The sequence below is a fragment of the Perca fluviatilis genome, chromosome 24, assembly GCF_010015445.1.
Source record: "Perca fluviatilis chromosome 24, GENO_Pfluv_1.0, whole genome shotgun sequence".
NCBI classification, from domain to species: domain Eukaryota; kingdom Metazoa; phylum Chordata; class Actinopteri; order Perciformes; family Percidae; genus Perca; species Perca fluviatilis.
The window spans coordinates 13,492,992-13,512,573 of record NC_053135.1 but is presented as its reverse complement, the minus strand read 5'-3'; the positions used below and the strand labels follow the sequence as shown (position 1 = coordinate 13,512,573).

Below are 19,582 nucleotides of genomic sequence, written 5' to 3'. Positions count from 1 at the left end.
TCATCATGGTGAGTAAATTGACGTGTAAAATTGGTGCCCCCTGCCTTTACACAGCAGTATAGTCATTAAAGAAAGTTTAATCCAACATCTGACATGTACAGTACTGTATATGTGTTATGAAGTGAAATGGAAGGCCAGAGTTTTGAGTGACTGCTGACTATTAGTATTGTGGCTGCTGCAGAGAGCTCTGTCACACTGGATTTCAATGGGGTAAAGTATGTACTGTAATGGCGCAGAGATAAAAGTAATAGCTCAAAACTTTGTCGCACCAAATGCTTGCTCTCGGGGGAAATTGTTGGTTTTCTGTAAATTATAGAGTGTGGTCTAGACCTACTTTATCTCTAAAGTGTCATGAGATAACTTCTGTACAATAAGTAAAATAGAATTGCTGAGAGCCAAATGAGAAGATCAATACCACTAACACTAATGTCTGTGCGTTAAATATGAAGAGCATGCAGCCGATTACCTTAGCTTACCAAAACGTAGCCACAACTTGACATTTTTACACTTTGGTTTTTGTTTGGATAAAACAAATGAGATAAAACATGTTAATGTAAGGTTCTGTGTTGTGCATTTTCAACTGTGGACAGAGCTACAGTATGTTAGTTGTTTCCCCTGCTTACAGTGTTTATGCTAAATTAGATTTAAATTAAGTGGCTGCGGCTTCATATTTAGTGGTATTGATCTTCGCATTCAAATCTCTGCAAAAAAGTGAATCATTTTCTTATGTTAAACTATTCCTTTGAACTTTTATATTGTATATTGTACCTGCAAACTATTCTCTAACAACATTTTAACTCATTGCTACGATATCTGTGCATTAAAGGATAGGTTCACATTTTTTCAAGTCTATCTGTTAACAACACTCACATGCATATGTGCAGTGAAAGTTATATATATATATATATATATATATACACATATATTTACTCAAGTACTGTACTTAAAGGCCAGGTCCATCTGCCAGGTTTTTCAAATGGAAACGGCCACTTATCCTTAGCAAAAAGCAGTGACGTGGGTTACCATAGTAAACTAATCAATAAGGTTATGAATAATATGAACTCTTGCACAAGCTCAGTCAACGTTAGCTGTGCTAAGTTTGGACATAACAACACAGAAGCTAAGCAATGTATCGTTACTACTGTGGTTGCCAGGTTAGCCAGCAAAAGCGAACAACTCGTGTTCTGCAACGTGAAATCACCAAAATGACTGTTTTGGGCAATGGATTCTGGTGGATTTGAAGAAAGCAAAAGAACGGCTTCAGTTCTCCATCGGAAAGGGCTGTCTGACGGCAAGGTAAAGTGGTAAAAATATTCTAAATATAGCATAAACTTAAACTGAAATAGAATTTTTTAGGTGGTCCTATTTTTTGTGGCTGAAATATGTTTTGCTGGAACCCCAGTCCACAGCAGTAGCCTACATTTGCTTTATTCAAAGCAACCAGACTCCCTTGATAAAAACGGCTGCTTCTGCTTGGTTAGTTAGTTTGTGTAATTGTGTGACTTTCGGATCCAACCTAAGTGCATTGCTTAGCTTCCTGTCTGCTTCTCCTAACATGGTGCCGTGCTGACCACCATCCAAGTTACTGTGCTATACTGTACGATTGACTGTATATAAAGAGTACTGTACTAAAGCTACGTCATCATACAGAAACCTACGTCAGGCTTAACCAAAATGTGAATGTTTGGATTTGAATACATAAAAGCTCAGAATGATTTAAAAGCCATAATAATAATAATAATAATAATAATAATAGACTCACCCGTTTAGTATAATTTTGAGGGACTTTGACCGCATTCCTTTTCTGTTACTTTATACTTTTACTGCACTACATTTATCTGATGGCTAGTTAATTGTTACTTTGCTAATTAAGATTTTACATACAAATTATGCATATGATGCATTGTTACTAACCAACATTAAACAAAGTAATTTGTTCCACCTCAATGTACAACGTTAAAATATTGTTTACATGTTAACACAATAATAATGATCCAATAACATAACATATAATAATAATAATAATAATAATAATCATAATCATAATAATAATAACTCTGACAGGGGTCATTCTGCTGCATAATGAGTACATTTACTGTTAATACTTTACCTTTTCTATAATTAGCTAACATTAGCCACCAGAAGCTACTGTTTTACCAAGTAAGGCTGTAGAAGCATAACCCCTTAGTGCACTGCTAAGAGCATGTTTTGTGTGCTTGTGAGTTCAACTTTTGCAAGAAGAAATTTCTTCTTTGAAAGGTTAGTAATACTTCTTCTTCCACTAGTATCTTACAAAGTTACAGACTTTTTAGTATCACATGCCATCTTTTTGTTACCATCCCTCCACTTCAGCTTAGCAAAGAAGAAGCACCTGGGGAAACACAAATGCTTGTTTCCACTGTATGGTACGGTTCTGCTTGACTCGACTCAATTCACTTTTTTGGTACCAGTACTTTCTGTTTCCACTGCAGATAGTACCTCAGTATAGGCAGGATTCACAGCTGATCACCATAGCAATGCTGTGTGAAAACATCTTCAGGGCTATGCTTGCTGATTCCTTTCATCAGCAACTAAACAGAGGAATCTCTGCTCTTCGTCATTTGTAAAGGGTAGTGTTTTGCAGGCTTCCATAAAAAAAAAATCTGGGTCAAGTAAATAAAAAAATTGCAGTTGCGGTTGCTATCGACATTAGCTTGGCTATTTAAAATTTGTGGGTTTCTGCAGGATGTCCCATGTCACGCTGGAAACAGTTCTCTCCACCTTCTAGTTTAGATCAGCTGTCTTGGAACCTCGACTGAGGTGGCACCAAAAAGGGTACCAGGTACTACCCACAACTTTTGCAAGTCGAGCCTTACCATGCAGTGGAAAAGCGGCAAAAGACAGAATTTAGTACTAAAAAGGCTGTAACTTTGTAAGATTCCCACTTGTTTTTATTTAACTATACTACTGAATGTTTACACAAAACTAGGACTGTGGATTTTGTCCCTGAACTCTTACGTTTAAGTTAAAGTAGGGACAGCCGGTATGGGCAGGAGGAATTATTAGTGTCCAATAATACTTTCAATGTACATATTAGTGTGAGAGTAGTATCAGTTAAGGTCTTACGGAAATATTGTGGCCATGATTGAATTATAAAAACAAGTATTATGGTTGCACAGTGATGAATGTTGGAACTAATTGATTTAACCCAGTATGACAGGCTCATATATTATCACTCATTTGATAAATCACATTCACAATACGCACATATTTATACACAATAATGTTTGACATGGAGCCTTTTTGACATTGTGTGCATGTGTTTGTGATTTCAATGCGAGTTGCTGAAACATGAGAGCAGAGCAGATCTAGATAAAAAGGAGAGGCTTAAAGTAACATGTGGTTTGTCTAACAAAAGGCATCTTCAAATTAAATAAAGTTGGCAATGATAAAATAAAACAGCCTGTTACTGTCTGGATATTAGAGTTAGTTCCCAGGTTAGTGGATCAGAAATGTCTCACTATGGAAGTTTCAGCCCAAGCAGTTATTGTGGTCTTGTTAAGATGTTTTTGTCTAGACTGCCAGCAAACACAAATACCTTTCCAGCATTGTAAAACTAAACCAGTGCAGACGTGCATATTTTGGAATTGCCTGAAACAAAGATTGTTTTATAAATTGAAGTCTTGAATTTGTGTCTTCAGTGACTGCAGACCAAAAAGGTTTGAGCCAGAAAAGAATAGAAAATTAAAAATAGCTCCCACTCTTATGATCTGGTCTACTCTTCTCTTCCTTCTTGGACCACTTGGACTCATTACACATATTTACTGTATTTGTCTTTATTAAAACCATCATAAGGGCACTGTAGTAAAATTGCAGTGTCTGACTTTATAGTATGCTGCATGTCTAGCATGCTATAATGATTCACTGCTGCTCAGGCACTGAGAAAAGATGAAAATGACTGAGGGCCCTATTTTGGTGCTGGTGTGCACTGTGTGGCAAGAAGTGCTGCAGGGTTGACTTTTACTGGCGTGTCCTGAGGCCATTGCTTCGTCTGAGTTGGTCTGGTAATGAAGTGACTATTGCCAGACCAGCGGCGTAATGCAATCTTGGTACCAACAATGAATGTGCACTCTTTGCTGCAAAAATAGAGCCCTAAATGTCCAAATTCACAAGGGACATATTTTTAACATAAAAAGATAAAAATTTTCCACTTTTGCACAATCCACATGAAAGGTTTATAATGAATCAGTTTCTCTTTATTACTTCCTTTGAGATCTCATAGATTTACTATTAAATCTACAAATGGATTCCCCTTCAAAATTTCTCTTAAGATCTGATGCCAATCTGATATGATGGCTGTAATCAGTTACAATATAGCAATATCAAAGTTTGTATGGAAATGTTTTCTTTGTTTGTGACCCTCTAACAGAGGTCAGCTTCAACGACACCCCTGGAGTTGGTAGGAATTAAGTGACTTGCTCAAGGACACATTGGCTGGGAAGACACTTTGTGGTCACTAATAATACAAACTCTAAATTTCATAATATACAGGATAACAACTGAAGTGCATGTTTGTTACATAGGTTTTGGTGCTGTCTATGATTACATAGCACAGCTTGGAGAGTGTGGGAAGTAAGTGCACCAATTACTGCTTAAGAGTCCTTAGGTAATGCACGAAAGTGCCTAAACAGCTCGAGTGAAGCAGCTCAGAAGCCTCAATGTACCACACAGAAGTACAACATCACTAAGGAAGAGTAAGTGTGTTTAGTCTGTGTGTCTTGGTACACAAAGATAACACTAAATGTGCTTGTGATTCCTCTCAGTGCGCCTGAAGAAATGCATTACTGTAAGTCGGAAATCTGACAGTTTAGATGTGTATTTGTCCAAGTTGACCATGTGGTATACAGTAAGTGTATGTGGTCGATTCATGTGATTGGTTGACAGGATACATACTACAGCTTCAGAGATTGGCAGTTCAGGGAACTGCAAGGGTATAATGTGATTGGTTGGCAGGGGCATGCAGTGACACAGAGCCAGACAGAGCAACCAATGAGATTCAGACATGTGAGCGTGCTTCACATGTACACATAAGACATGTAAATGAGAATGCAGCAAAGAAAAACAAAAAAAGCAACTCACATTTTTATTTTCGAGGGAAGACTTTTTTTTTTTTAAACTAACTGAAAATATGTTACTCAGATGAGTGGTTATGGTTATAGCTTCAAATTATCTTAAAGGATATTGGAGTTTTTTTCTTGTTGTCAACAAATGTTATAAAAAGACCAAAACGAAGAATGAGTGCATCTACTAACAAGTATTATGTGCATATTAAAGCGTGGTATATCTTATTTCTCTGTGCCACAGAGTTCCATTGTTGTTCAAAAACTATTAAAATGAACCACACTGTTGCACTGGGTGACATGTTCCTTCATTACCGTGAACACACAATTTATGACTCCCACATACACTGTCCTGCTGCCCCAAATATTCACTAGAGCACAAAATGTCGATTAATCCGCATCTGAAAATATCCCCAACAAATACACAGTTTCCTTCTGTTTGAGTAATTTTTGCTGTAACTACAGTGTCCAGCTGCCTTAGGAAATAACTATATATTTGTAAGATTTATGTCCTCAGTAGGAACGGGCTTAGGGCTGAGATGTCCAGTACAGAGTATGGAAGTAAGAAAGTATTGAGAGACAATCATATTGTTGGTTTTGGTCATTTCATTGGATTTGTTGACAATAAAAAAATATAAAATAACACCAACTAACCTATACATTAGACATTTATTGTCATAGATAAATATAGAGAAATGTTTTCTTGATTCTGGTGTATTTCCCTACTTTTTTGGAAATACGCTAATTTGCTTTTGCTTCCTTGTCAATAGTTAAATGAGAAGATTTATACTACTCTTATGTAAGAGTAGTATCAATCCTCTCATCTGACTGTTTGAAAGAAAGCCAAACCTTTCCTAAAATGGGTTGAAAGGTATTGGTATCATTATTAGCCTGTACTCAGCTCAGAAATAAAAATTGTACAGTGAATTAGATTACACCTTGATGGTTGATAAAAACATATTTGTTTTTTGTTTAAAGTGTGAGGCATAACATGATTTAAGATTCTATAACTAATTGTAAACAGAAATGTCAAGCCGACTGCAGCTTACATATCACATTTTGATAGGGGTTAATTTCAGGTAGTTGTCATTAGATGCTTTTCAAGCTAACTTCATGCCTGTTATAACTCTAACTTAGAGAGACTCACTGTCACTCACACTGTCTTTTAAATGTTTAGATAGAATCTTTTATAGTAGTATTAGTATTATGAACTGGTTTGATTAGTTAAGTATTTTTTTATTAGTACTGTATATATAGAAGTCGTGCTTACTGAAACTCACACATAGTCTTTTGAAGGGTATGAACTTGCCCTCCACCTCAACCCAGCGCGTGCTGAGCTGGAGTTGGCGGGGCTCCACTAGATTGGCGGCTCCAGCTTCTGAGAGCTGATTGGCTAAGCCCTGCACCTCGTTAAGCTCCTCCTTCTTCTTGTCGAACTCTGAGCCAATTTCCTATTGGACAAAATCAACCAGGAGGTCACTTGCTATTGGCTGAGCCCGGGGGTTAAGCACAGAGAGGCATGTGGATGTTGAAAAAACACACACACACACACACACACACACACACACACACACACACACACACACACACACTGACAATTAATACATAATAAAAATAATAAAACATTAATTTACTCAGTAGCACATACTCCAACAAACACATTAATTAAAGGGGGAAGATATCATGTTTGTAAGTGTCAAACATACACAAAGATTTCATATTATATGTTTATATAATACTGTATGTATCTCCATTTCAACATGTTTCTCCGTTTCAACAATCCATAAAAAAGTAATAAAGTGGTGCTATAATTAGGAGGCACACACTGCCTTGAGACTTTATTTACATTGGAATACAATCGCTGGACTTTTAAATAAGTACAGAGGAGTAAGTGCAGTGTGGGAAGTGGGTGAGGGTGAAAATATGCATGGAGAGACAGAAAGACAGAGAGATGAGTAGACAGAGAGAAAGACAGACAGACGGACAGTGAGGAATCTCAGCTGCGGCAATAACAGGTGAGTCTGAGAAGAGCAAGTCAGACGTCCGCTTAGCGAAATGTCATAGTGATCATCTGAAAGTGAAAGACACACACAGAGTCAGGGTGGGGGATGAAAAACAGCTGAGTCCAGGGTATCAAAATGGACCTCAAACGTGCTGCATCAGTATGTAGCATTACCATCAATGTATAAGTAATGTGGATATCTTGATGAAATCACTGTATACTAAAAAAGGCTGGTAGTGTCTCTCATATATATATATATATATATATATATATATATATATATATATATATATATATATATATATATATATATACTGTATATAAACATCATATGAAGCATCTGTAACTGGTGTAAATAGTTAGGCTTCAGCTATTTTAAGCTATAATAAATAATTATTATACTACTGTTGATGATGATGATATACTGAGCCTCCATAAACAAATCCCAGATAGAAAGCTGCAGTCTTCTTCTGGGGACAATATTGATCTGCAATTTTTTTTTTCAAATAGATAAGAGGAAGATGTCCTGGAACAATTATTCAAAAAGATCTCTTCCGAGGTGAATAATTGCAAACGTCGGGACACCAACCCTTTGTCCAAAAGCAGGGGAAGAGGGGGATAAGAAACAAAGAAAAGAAAGAGGTTTCCCACTGTTAACATGGACCAGGAAAATGTAGAATGAGAAAAGATTAAAGACACAGAAAATTTGAGATGGTGGTGAGATGAAGAGCTGGATGGTGAGGAAGACATATATTATGTAGAAAGGATTACATTTCACTGAAATTGTATTTTGTATGGTTTTATGTGACAAATAAATTGATTGATTGATTGAATGAATTGACTGATTGATATACAAGTTGAATATCAAGCTTCTTGGTGATTTCTTAACATGACAGAAAGACAAAGATATTATTGTCAATGTGTACATGTATATATGCCTAAGTGTGTTTAGTTATGTATGTGTGTGTACATGAGTCATTACCTTGACCCTCTCTCCTTCGGGGGGGTCAGGGAGCTGGTCCACACTGCGTTGGATATCGTCCAGCCAGGCTAGGAGGTCATGCGACTTCCTCCTGTACTGGTACCACTGGGGAGCGATGGCCAACGCCTTCCTGTTCCTTAGCACACGCAGGTCCTACATACACACACACACACACACATACACACACACACACACACACACACACACACACACACACACACAAGAGATACAGGAGATACAACACCTGAGGAGAGGTGCTGGTAGGAGAATTTTGTTACCTTTGAACTGAACCCGTTTGTTGTTGTTGTTTTTCCTGATTCCAGTCTTTATGCTTAGCCAAGCTAACCATATCCTGGCTCTAGTTTAAAGCTGCAGTAGGTAAGATTGTGAAGATCCAGGACTTTGCCAACAATTTGAACATCGACAACTTCTCAGTCCCTCCCCCCTTTCTGCTGCAGCCCAAACCGTCTCCTAAGCCCCTCCCACACAACGGAGTTTGACAGAACTGCCTATAGGCAAGTCAAACAACATGTTCAATAATAAACACTAACACAATGTTAACTTTACTCACCAACAGTAAAACGATGCTAACTAGCAGGCTACCATTTCAGCATCATATCAGACCGACCACTGTGCTAACGTTACTATCATCCTCACCAACGTAGCTTTGTGGACTTTTGACTACTAATAACCAAGTGAAAGATAAATCATTCATCGTAATTATGTTACCTGTCGAGAGGAAATGTGGCTACATCTGCATCGTTCTTCAGATCTTTAAAATCCCGGAGCTCACGCCACCTCTGAAAAGCCACTCCAATATTCACCGGAGTTTTGGGGAAACCTTTCTGCAGCTCGTGCGCCGGGAGGGGGCTAGGGGAGAACGCTATATATGCGTGTACGTGCCTGAGCAGTGATTGACAGGCAGATAGACACCCCCTGTGGCCCTGATTGGAGAAAATCAACCGGGAGCGGTGGAATTTTGCCAATGGCACTACAGGCTGTAGGAGGTGCCAGAGGAGCTGGGTTTTTTTATTTTACATAATTCATGTAGTTCTACTGGAACATAGGGTCAGTTTCAGCAAATATGACAGAAAGTTAGTTTTATAAGATTTACCTACTGCATCTTTAATGCATACACATTAACATGGTATTGATCTACTTATCCACTTCTTGGCAAGACAGTGATTAAGTGTACTTTCCACAATGCAGTACTACTCCTTAAAAGTCAAAAAAGTGTTTTTCTTATGTTTATGTCCAATATATTTCTGACCTTGACAATACTGACTAGTATCTGTACAAACATTTTCACTAGAGAGGTGTTTTCAGATAGCTTTCCTAAAGGGGAAGGTGTCTGTGCAGTCCCTGAAATCTGAGATTCTAACATATCCCGGGCAAGCTGGATTTGGTACGTCACTAATCCGTAAACCAATAGTGTGTCTAACACGCAAAGACAAGCAGAGAAATCTGAAACCTCCAGTGCAGAGCGGACTGTCAGTATAGCTGTGTCAACCACTGCCAGTTACAAGCTAACAAGCTAACAAACAACATAAAAAAAGAAAGATGATATCTACTAGGGGTGGGAATCACCGGAGGACTCACGATACGATATCATCCCGAAACTTATGTTACGAAACGATATTATTGCGATTTTAAACATATTGCAATATTCTGCGATGTATTACCTTTTTTCCCCAACTTCAAATTTTTCCAAATTTCAAATGATGTCCCCAAAGGACAATTTTGTCAACATCTGTTTGATCTAAAAAGATACATTTCTCTGTTTGTTCATCTCACTTCAATTTTATTGCTGCAAAATGGTATTGTCAAGCAGACAGACTGACCAACACATATGTCATAAAAGCTCGATACTTGGCGTCCGTGTATCAATACAGTATTGCCATGAAAAATATTGCGATACTATGCTGTATAGATTTTTCCCCCCAGCCCTAATAACTACACTTACCATTCTGATAAGTCACAGATTTTAGTGACCGACACTGGGTTCAGACGGGATGCAGGAACTATAGTTGCAGATCGCAAGCTTGCGGAGCTCTGCAAGCGGCCCGAAAAAGGGCTCTGCAAAACAGCTGCTCATGCGCCGGCTGCCAGCCCGCAGGGCTCCTTCCCAGCCTCCTGTCTGAACCCAGTGTGAGGCTTAAACATGTAGCCCTATGGCTGAATTTCTCCAGTTATTCCGATACGGTGCTCTTTTACCGGTCAACCTAAAGTAGATGCTAGACTGTAGTCACCAAACAAGTCTCAACCTATCGCAAGCAGCGGTGGTGGGGAGGCCAGATCCAGATTTTCTCAATGAGGGAGAAAGAGTCAATTTTCTTCCAATCACTTTTCAGAGTTTTTAAAAAAGACTTTCTTGCTTAACTTGTGTGTTTCATTCTGATAATGTGTGTGTGTTTGTGTGTTACCTTGACAGTGTTGTACTTGCTGTTGAGCTGGTTGTGCTTCAGCCTGATTTGCTCTCTCTTGTCCTGATCCGGGACTCTCTTCTGTAGATTCTCGCCTTTCAACAGTAACTCCTTCACTGCACTTTCCTCACAGTCCTACACAACACACACAACACACACAACACATTCTTAAGGATGCACACATAATATAACCCCTGTGTGTATGTGTATGTGTGTGTGTGTGTGTGTGTGTGTGTGTGTGTGTGTGTGTGAGAGAGAGACCTTGTCCTCCTGGAAGTCCTCCTCCTTGAGGTTTTCCCCCTGTTTGACTTCCTCCTCCAGGAGCTCCAGCCAGATCTGTGCTTCACTGTGGTACTGCTCCAGCTCCTTGGCTGACGCTGCGTTCTGTCACACACATACCAACAGACCCACAGGCCCACACACACACACACACACACACACACACACACACACACACACACACACACACACACACACACGAAGACAAGAAGAAGAAGAAGAAGAAGAAGAAGAAGAAGAAGAAGAAGAAGAAGAAGAAGAAGAAGAAGAAGAAGAGATCATTAGTGGCCAAGAGAAATTACAGAGTTTGGAGCAGACTGAGTCTATTAACTTTGAAGTCAATTTAGGTAGAGTTTAAAGTAAATTAAGTACATTTGGAGAGTGTTTGAAGTTGGATCATAGTATATCATAGTGTTTACAAGTCGAAATGACAAACTGACATATTAATAACATTTCATTAGACTGGGTGTGTATTTGCTGTTAGAATATTAAAATAATAAAATTCAGAGGGTAGAATTCTTTCCTACCAGCCTGGAGGCGATGTGTTCTGCGATGGTGTCAAATCTCTGGTTGAGCTGCTCCACTTTGGGTCCCACCTGGGCCTGGCAGTTCTCTCCCCTGGTGCACATGAGCTCCTGGGCCAGAGCTCTCACCTCCTCCATCTTACCCCTCGTCAGCTCCAGCTCTGCACGCAACACCTGCAAGACATAAAGTGTAACAAAACAAAATTAGAGCTGCATGATTTAAAGTTCAATATATGTCTTGTTTCAATTCAATTTCAATTCAATTTTATTTATAGTATCAAATCATAACAAAAGTTATCTCGAGACACTTTACAGATAGAGTAGGTCTAGACCACACTCTGTAATTTCCAAAACCCCAACAATTACAGTAATTCCATCAAGTGCAAGCATTAGCAGTGGCTATCGCGACAGTGGCAAGGAAAAACTCCCTTTTAGGAAGAAACCTCGGCAGACCCAGACTCTTGGTAGGCGGTGTCTGACGGGCCGGTTGGGGGTGTGATGAACAGTGGCGTAATAGTCACATTAAAGGTCACAGTAACGTCGAAGGTTATCGTGGAAGTTCATGTCATAGCAGGGCACATTGTGTCATACTGAGTAGTGCTGTCCCCTATACCGGATCCAGACTACTCTGTGCATAGGAACATCACAGCAGGGCGTTGCGGGATGTAGCGTGGCGCTGCAGAGCACGCTACATCCCCCTTTGTAGCACGCTACATCCCCCTTTCTTGGGATAACAGAAATGTCATCCTTGGTGCCAGTGATTAAATTCTGGGCAGACCAAGGCTTTAGATCAACAGAGAAAATATAATATTCCAAAACAGACTTTTTGAATAGCTTTACATCAAACACCTAATTGTGAAATGTAACCATTATTGAATACTTAATGTTAAATTCTAAATACCATTAAAATATTTTACTTTAAAAACCTCTTCCTCAATTTATAATCTTTTTTTGGGCAATTTTAAAGTATTTGTTTAGACCGTTCCACTGAATTAAAATGGTATCAATCCAGTATTTAACAATACTGTGGAGTGAACACTTGCTGCCTCTCATAGGGCATTAACGAAAGATGAGTGCGAGTTAATGGTTTATGACTCTCTCTCACAGCTAATAATAACAGGATAATTATCTGTATTATCAAGTAAAACTGCATTTCTTCTCAAAATCCACCTCCTTCAAATTTAATCTACAGACAGACTCAGAGAATTAGTGGAGAACAACACCAAGAAACATAAAAGATATGGACTAGATAAAACACAACACACACAAAGATAGAAATTACAACCTTCAGCACAGCGTCGTTGGGCCCCTGGCTGTCCATCTCTTCCATCTTTTTCTCTGCTCCGTCGATCCATTCGTTCACTTCCTTTATCTCTCCATCCAACTTCTGCATCTGTCGTTGGTAGTCCTATGAGAGAGAGAGAGAGAGAGAGAGAGAGAGAGAGAGAGAGAGACAGAGAGAGAAAGTTTTCATTTCTTGAGGCTGCAAACAGTCACACATCTAATGGGTTATTTTTAGAGAGTTTGGAATAATTATAGCACTGATAAGACAGAAAAATGAGCATGATAAGGTTTTTTAAATGCTTTTCTTTTTTCTTTTTCTGACCAGCAGCAGGTTGAGCCATTCTTCTGCTCTTGATGTGACTGCGATCCAGTTGCAGCGCAGCAGGCTGACTTTGTCGTCCACCAGGCCCCCATGACCCCGGAGCACCGCCTTGAGGGCCTCTGCAAGGTCCACCACGGCCTGTAGCTGTGGCTGACGCCTCTCTGTCTCCCCGTGGATGGACTAATGAAGAAAAGGGCACAAGAGGGGAGTTAAAGGACAAAATGTGATAGCAGACTCAACCTAACAGGTTAAAGGTCAATCATGTCTATTTTTAGCATAGACTATGTCTCTATACGACCTGATAGATCAGTTTAAACTGAGACGGTGGGTTCTCATACTATATATGTGAGTACAATGGGGTGGGGCAAAGTCCATGTTGAGTTGTTTCTCTTTTGTTGAAAATGTATCAGTTGAATCATGCCTACAGTGTCCTTCTTTACCAGTTTTGTGTAACTACTTTTTCAGGTAAAAAGTAGTGTAACGCGCTACTACTGAAAATTTGGTAACAAAACGTAGTTCCTTTTTCAATTCGGCGCAACGTTACTTTTCCCAGGGACAGATTTGACAGCGACACTGTCTTCTCAGCTGCACGCTCACAAGCTCCACACGGTAGGCTATGTGACAGAGGCTGGTAGCAGAGCAATCATGGCAAGCAAGAAGCAGCCAACGCTAACTTTTGAGAGCGTTTTAAGCTTCGTGGACCGCTCTGAACGGAGAGCTACGTGACACCTGCCACACATCGCTGAGGACTGGAGGTTAAATCGGCCGTCCTACAAACAGAGCATGCCAGGCAGACACAAAGCTAACAACCTCAAAGATGGATGCGGTGGAGACGGGCTCATACATAGGCTACACGCAGCGGACCGCTGTGGACTTGTCGGTCGCACGGACATGCAAGGATTTACAAAAAAGAGGCTGCATGTGTCTACGACAATGCACGGACCATCGTGGCTGCGCGACCGGTACAAGTCGATACAGACATTACATACACACTAACACCGTGTAACGCCGATGACCTGCCGATGTGCATTCAACCCGCGCTGGACTCGTTCAAAATGAATCAGCCGTCACTCTGTGAGTAGGCTAGAGAATCCAGTCTGCAGTGTAGTTCAGACACTTCACTGATAAACCATAGATTGGCTTTATGGTCAAAGACAGTTTTTGTATAATTAACTACAGTCTCTGCCAGAGACGCCTGCTTTTAAAAGTAACGTAAAAGTAACGAGTAACGTAAAAGGTTACCTTCCATAGGGGGTAACTAAGTAAAGTAATGGATTACTTTTTTAAGAAGTAACGAGTAACAAGCTAACACTACTTCTTCCCCAACACTGTTCTTTACCCCATTATTTTTGGATATTGCAAATAAATGGCTACCTGTTTTTCTCAAGCCTTGATGCCAGTGTTGTGTTTTGTTCTCCTTACCCTTCTCCATGTTACAACCTTTTATCTCAACTCATAACAATATGCAACAAGGTCTCACACCACTGACTTTATGTTTTGTGTCTATATACTGTATGTGTGTATCATACCTGTGCCCATGCCACCTCAGCCTCCAGGTCACTGGGCATACCGTCCACAGCAGAGCGTCTGGTCAATTCAGCATCAGTTGCGGCGAGCCACTCAGTCAGCCCGTTCAGCTCCTTACGCAGCTTCCTGGACAACTTCAGACTTTTCTCCAGCTCCAGTTTACTCTCAGTTACCTACACACAAATAAAAAAGGATACACCCATGTCGAAATCTGACTTGTATGATCATGTGTGTGTTTGTCTGTGTGTGCGTTCCAACCTGTGAGCCCAGCTGGTTGTAGAGCAGTTTGAGGGCGGTCACCCTGTCGTCCAGCTCTTTGGGCTGCTCTGTCTGCTGCCTCTGGACGATCTGTCTGCCTGTTTTTATCACCGTTTCCACCTCCCCTTTCACTTCACTCAGCACCTTGTATAACTTCTGTTAGACACAAACAGACAGCAGAGGCTTAACATAGGATCAAACCATAAACGTATCCATCTATCTGCCATAATGACCCACCATGCACTGATCCAGCTGTGACTGTACCACGTCCTGCTCCACACTGCGGATGTCCAGCACCCCCACCTGGCTTTTGACCCCAGCCAGCATGCGCTCACACTCGGCCAGTCGACTGTCAAAGTTTGCCGGTTTCTGAAAAAGGCGGAACTTCGTCCACACATCTGTCAGCATTTTCTGTGAAAAGGAAAGAGAGACACATACTGACCTGCAATCAAATACAGGCTCAGTGCTGCTGCTGGGCAGTAGCTATAGGCTTAGGTGCTGTGGTAATGCAGAGGGGTACAACAGCTGGGAAATGAAGTAAATTATAGAAAGAAATAAGACAGAGATAAGTGCAGATTGCAGAGGCAGAAGCATCCATGTTTTCAATGGATTGTGTATCCAGCTGCACCTCTCCTCCTTACGATATGCACAGCTGGCACAACTGGGATACCTTCATTAATCATTTAAATCTCCTGACAAGACACCAGGATTTGTTGCTAATGGCTCACCTGATGTTGTGCCCTTTTCTACATGCTGACAAAAATTCAATGCAGCACAACCAGAGATATCGCCTTTTTTATTCCCCACATTCTACTTCCTTGTCAAAAGGCACGTGCATTACCCACAAATGCAACTCGACCGCAGGGCTGGTTCTAGCCTGCTATATCAGGGTGGGCTGGTAGAAAAAATAAGTGGGGAACTTGGTGACATGGCACAAACATTTGACCTAATACCAGCTGGCCTGGCAACCCAAAGGCATAGAATGTATTTGAATATATTAGGGGAGGCATATAATGTCGGGGCCTCCCCCTGAAAAATTTGAGTATTAAACACTTAATTTCCTGCATTCTGGTGAATTTTCATGCACCTATTTCTAACTTTTTCTGCATCAATTTATGCTGGAAATGTCTTTATTTATGTAAAGGAAAATAATTGAAAATATAAAACATAATGGAATATAATGAAGTAAGGCTCTCTGTATTTTTCAAATATTGATTCTCCTGTAGATCAACTTTTCTCATTTAATGTTATCTCTGCTGAGTCAACACACATGTAGGCCTAGGCATGATTTACTCCTCCCTCCTCTTTTGCGTCTTTTGTTTGGGGAACTAACCTTTAACCTTTAAATGTTCGTGTGGCACTTATCATGTGAATGATAGGCTACATGAATTCATTTTAATTAATAAACCCCTAGACTGTAATCGCTCAGATGTGTTTTTGCAAGATTTCTGCTCATGTTCTAAACTTGAGTGCACATTCAAAATGTAACTAATCCCATCTTAGTTTGAGATAAAAGTCATAATATTACGAAAATAAAGTCACAATATTTCAAGAAAAATCACCTGTCCTATAGTCTACTGTGCATTACGTTATTGCTCTGCTGATATGGCAGTATCTCATCTACACCGTCTGACAGATGCAGAGATCCAAGTTTAGGGAAACAGCTGTACGCTGCTCTACATCAGAGGTGGAAAACAGAAACTACGGCAGAAGCTCAGACACAGTGCCACATGTTTGCAGCACACACACACACACACACAGAAGCGCGTCCATTAAAATCAGCTGGAGCTGCTACACTGACTGCGGATCTCTATTTTTACAGAGAGAGTGGACACAAAGTGACGGACAGGTCTGCTTCAGAGCACTATAACAATGAGAAGACGGGGCAGTGGGTGACTTTGGAGGTGGGCTTTAGGCTGCCCACCTAATCAGAAGTTAGAAATGGTACTGGTATTTTCTGTGCAATTTGTTCCAGTGGCTGAACACAGTTTCTTAACTTTTGATTGGGTGGGCAAGACGCACCTTCCCATTGCTGCCACCGGCCCCGCCAACAGTTTGGTCAGAGATTGGGGTGTGTTGCGCTAGCAGCGGCTAATATAGCCTGGAGCCTCTAGCCTGCAGAAGACATGAGGAGCTACAGAGGTCTTCAGCTCCAACCGACACTGACATCAGTTAAGGACATTTATCACACAGCTTCCTTTGGAGACGCAAAGGGCTTTATATAACTTTTTCACAAATGTAGTAATACTCACCAAAACACCTGGAAACACACTTTGATGTGGAAAATCAGAGGAGTTCACTTTAACTTTTGAGACCCCCCAAAAATGTGATTTTAGGTTTTTAGTCAGAGTTAGTATTTGTGTGTTTGTACAGTACATGTGCAGGTGTGAGTGTGTACCTGGGTAAGGTCTATCTGTCCCATGACCCTCTGGGACGTCTCTTTGTCCTGGTTCTTCTTCCTCATGTCCTCCAGGGTCGCATCATGGCCACTCAGCTCCGACTGGATTTTCTATTAAAGAAACACACACAAACACACATCTTTTAATGCCAAATTATAAATAAAGAGGATTCCATAAATTATCTTAATTACTGACAGACCAGCCAAAATCTTTTTTAAACTAAAATGAATAAACATTTTGATATTATAGTTATGAAGTATATTAATTTAGTAAATTGAATACGATCTGTATGAAAAGTGAAAAACAAGCCAATACATTTTAAATGGATTGATAGTGTACCTCTCTCTGCTGATCACAAGGGGGCAGGAGGCAATAAGGTGATAGGAGATTTAATAACCTGTTACCCTCTCTCCACGCACACGCACACACACACACACACACACACACACACGCACACACACTCCTGGTTTCCATAACGCCTCTTTCTTTTTAAATACCAAGTGCCCTGTAATCACATATGCTCATCCACTTAACTCTAATCAAACTCCAATCATTCTCTTATCTTCCCATGTATGTATGTATGTGTGTGTGTGTGTGTGTGTGTGTGTGTGTGTGTGCGTGTATATGAGGGAGAGAGAGAGTCATTATTTGCACTTCTGGGGTCTAAAATACACATGGAGGTAATCTTTCCATCCCCTCCCTACACACACACACACACACACACACACACACACACACACACGCACACACACACACACACACACACACACACACTCACACATTTTCTAATTCATTTCAGGCAATTATTTCACAATCTACTGTCTGATTTGCCCAGTCTAATAACGGCAGGTCCAGATTGGTCTTTTTGGGTCTGGTTACATCAAGGCATCTCTATCCAATCTAGTGAATGATGGTTTCTCAGTCAGAATCAGTCAGGTGAAGTTTGGTTTGGTTAAGTCTCATCAGTTCTGTTTGCATCTAGTCGGGTCTGGTTGGTCCCACTGGTTGGGTCCAGCAAAGTCTGGATTTCTGAACCGAATGATGTAAACCCCAAAGATGGAAATAGTCTATGTATATTGGCCCAGCTTTAATTCTTGTAAATTATTAAACACAAACAGATACACGCCGATGGCTACCCAGACCGCCCTACCCACAAAACAGCGTTATAAGTTGTATATCATATATTTACGTTTATTGTAAGGCAGTGACCTCTAGTGGGCGTAGTAATTATGACAGGAGCAAAGGTAGGAAGTCAGGTGACGCAGTATAAAGAGCGACAAAGTCCGCATTGGTAGGAGGTCAGGGTGGATGGATGGGTCAAACAAACGAAGGATTTTGACCCAGGAAAAAAGGCAATGTTGACTTATTTTAGTATACGTACGTACAGTAAGTTAACTTATGCAACGTACTTACGTCACATATGTAAATCTAACCAAGTAGTTTACCACGTGTTTAAAACTGCTACTGGTTTAAAAAAATGTGCCTGTTGCCTGTACTCTCCAACGGTCATATATTTAGTTTTGGGAGCCATTGGCAAGCGACCTATTCTGTCGTTTAGGTATGAGGACGTGTTGGGCTACCTGAGCCTCCTGCGGTATCTGCTGGGCGTCTATAAGGTCAGCCAGGTACGCAGTGAGGTGGCGGTCGGTGTTGGCCAGCGAATCCTGGATCTCTCTCAGCGTCTTGTCATTCTCCTGGGCCCACTTGACACTCTTCTCCAGTTCCTTCTGCCTAAGCGCTGCCTGGGGAAACAGGAAACACATCACGCCTTGACAAAAAATATAGAAAAACAGACTATAAATACAGAAAACGGAAAACACATCAGTATATTTTTCCATGAACTGATACATTCATAATCTCTTAGAAAATCATCAGGGGGAGCATGGTATATTTCATTCACATACAACCTGTTGTCTTGTTTATGTTTTTCTTTTTTGCAGTTGGTGTACTACAGTATATTAGAAGTGTATTCTGAATAACATCAAAACCTCTACAATTGTGCACACAAACAAAGCCTACTACATTTCAGAATGTGAAATCTGAAATTAGGCCAATAGATTAATTAAAAAAGAGACCAGTAAAGGTTAGGTGCCTTTTTTTGTGAAATTGTAATCAAGAACGGACTTGGAAAAAACCAAAAAACTTTTGTGATTATTTTTTGGGCATTTTATGCCTTTATTTGATATGATAGCTGAAGTCTTGAAAGGTGAGAGAGAGGGGGAATGACATGCTGCAAAGGGCCGCAGGTTGGAATCCAACCCTCGGCTGCTGCGTCAGGGGCTGAGCCTCTGTACATGGGGCGCATGCTCAACCAGGTGAGCTACACAGACACCCCTGTGAGCACTTTCTTAAGATTTATATATTCGGTAGACACCAATGGGCTTTGGGGCTGAAAGCCACAGACAGGGTAGAGAAGTCAAATGTCTAAGAGACTATCAGACTGCCGGTTTTGAAAGTAATAAAAATGCAGAATATCGCTGGCT

At 40.5% G+C, this 19,582-nt stretch overlaps 1 protein-coding gene across 26 annotated transcripts in view; it reads right to left on the bottom strand.

Annotated features, from left to right (window-relative positions):
* The window catches only part of dmd (dystrophin), a 470,394-nt gene that overhangs the window by 174,031 nt on the left and 276,781 nt on the right, over positions 1-19,582 (bottom strand). For all 26 annotated transcript variants that reach the window (XM_039793561.1, XM_039793552.1, XM_039793539.1 and 23 more), the window contains 12 exons: positions 18,680-18,841; positions 17,099-17,209; positions 14,938-15,111; positions 14,701-14,856; positions 14,445-14,615; positions 12,916-13,095; positions 12,595-12,717; positions 11,313-11,483; positions 10,768-10,890; positions 10,507-10,641; positions 8,084-8,236; positions 6,380-6,550 (listed from right to left, as the gene is read on the bottom strand). In XM_039793561.1, the coding sequence (XP_039649495.1) occupies positions 6,380-6,550; positions 8,084-8,236; positions 10,507-10,641; positions 10,768-10,890; positions 11,313-11,483; positions 12,595-12,717; positions 12,916-13,095; positions 14,445-14,615; positions 14,701-14,856; positions 14,938-15,111; positions 17,099-17,209; positions 18,680-18,841 (1,830 nt within the window). The remainder of the gene's footprint in view (positions 1-6,379; positions 6,551-8,083; positions 8,237-10,506; positions 10,642-10,767; positions 10,891-11,312; positions 11,484-12,594; positions 12,718-12,915; positions 13,096-14,444; positions 14,616-14,700; positions 14,857-14,937; positions 15,112-17,098; positions 17,210-18,679; positions 18,842-19,582) is intronic.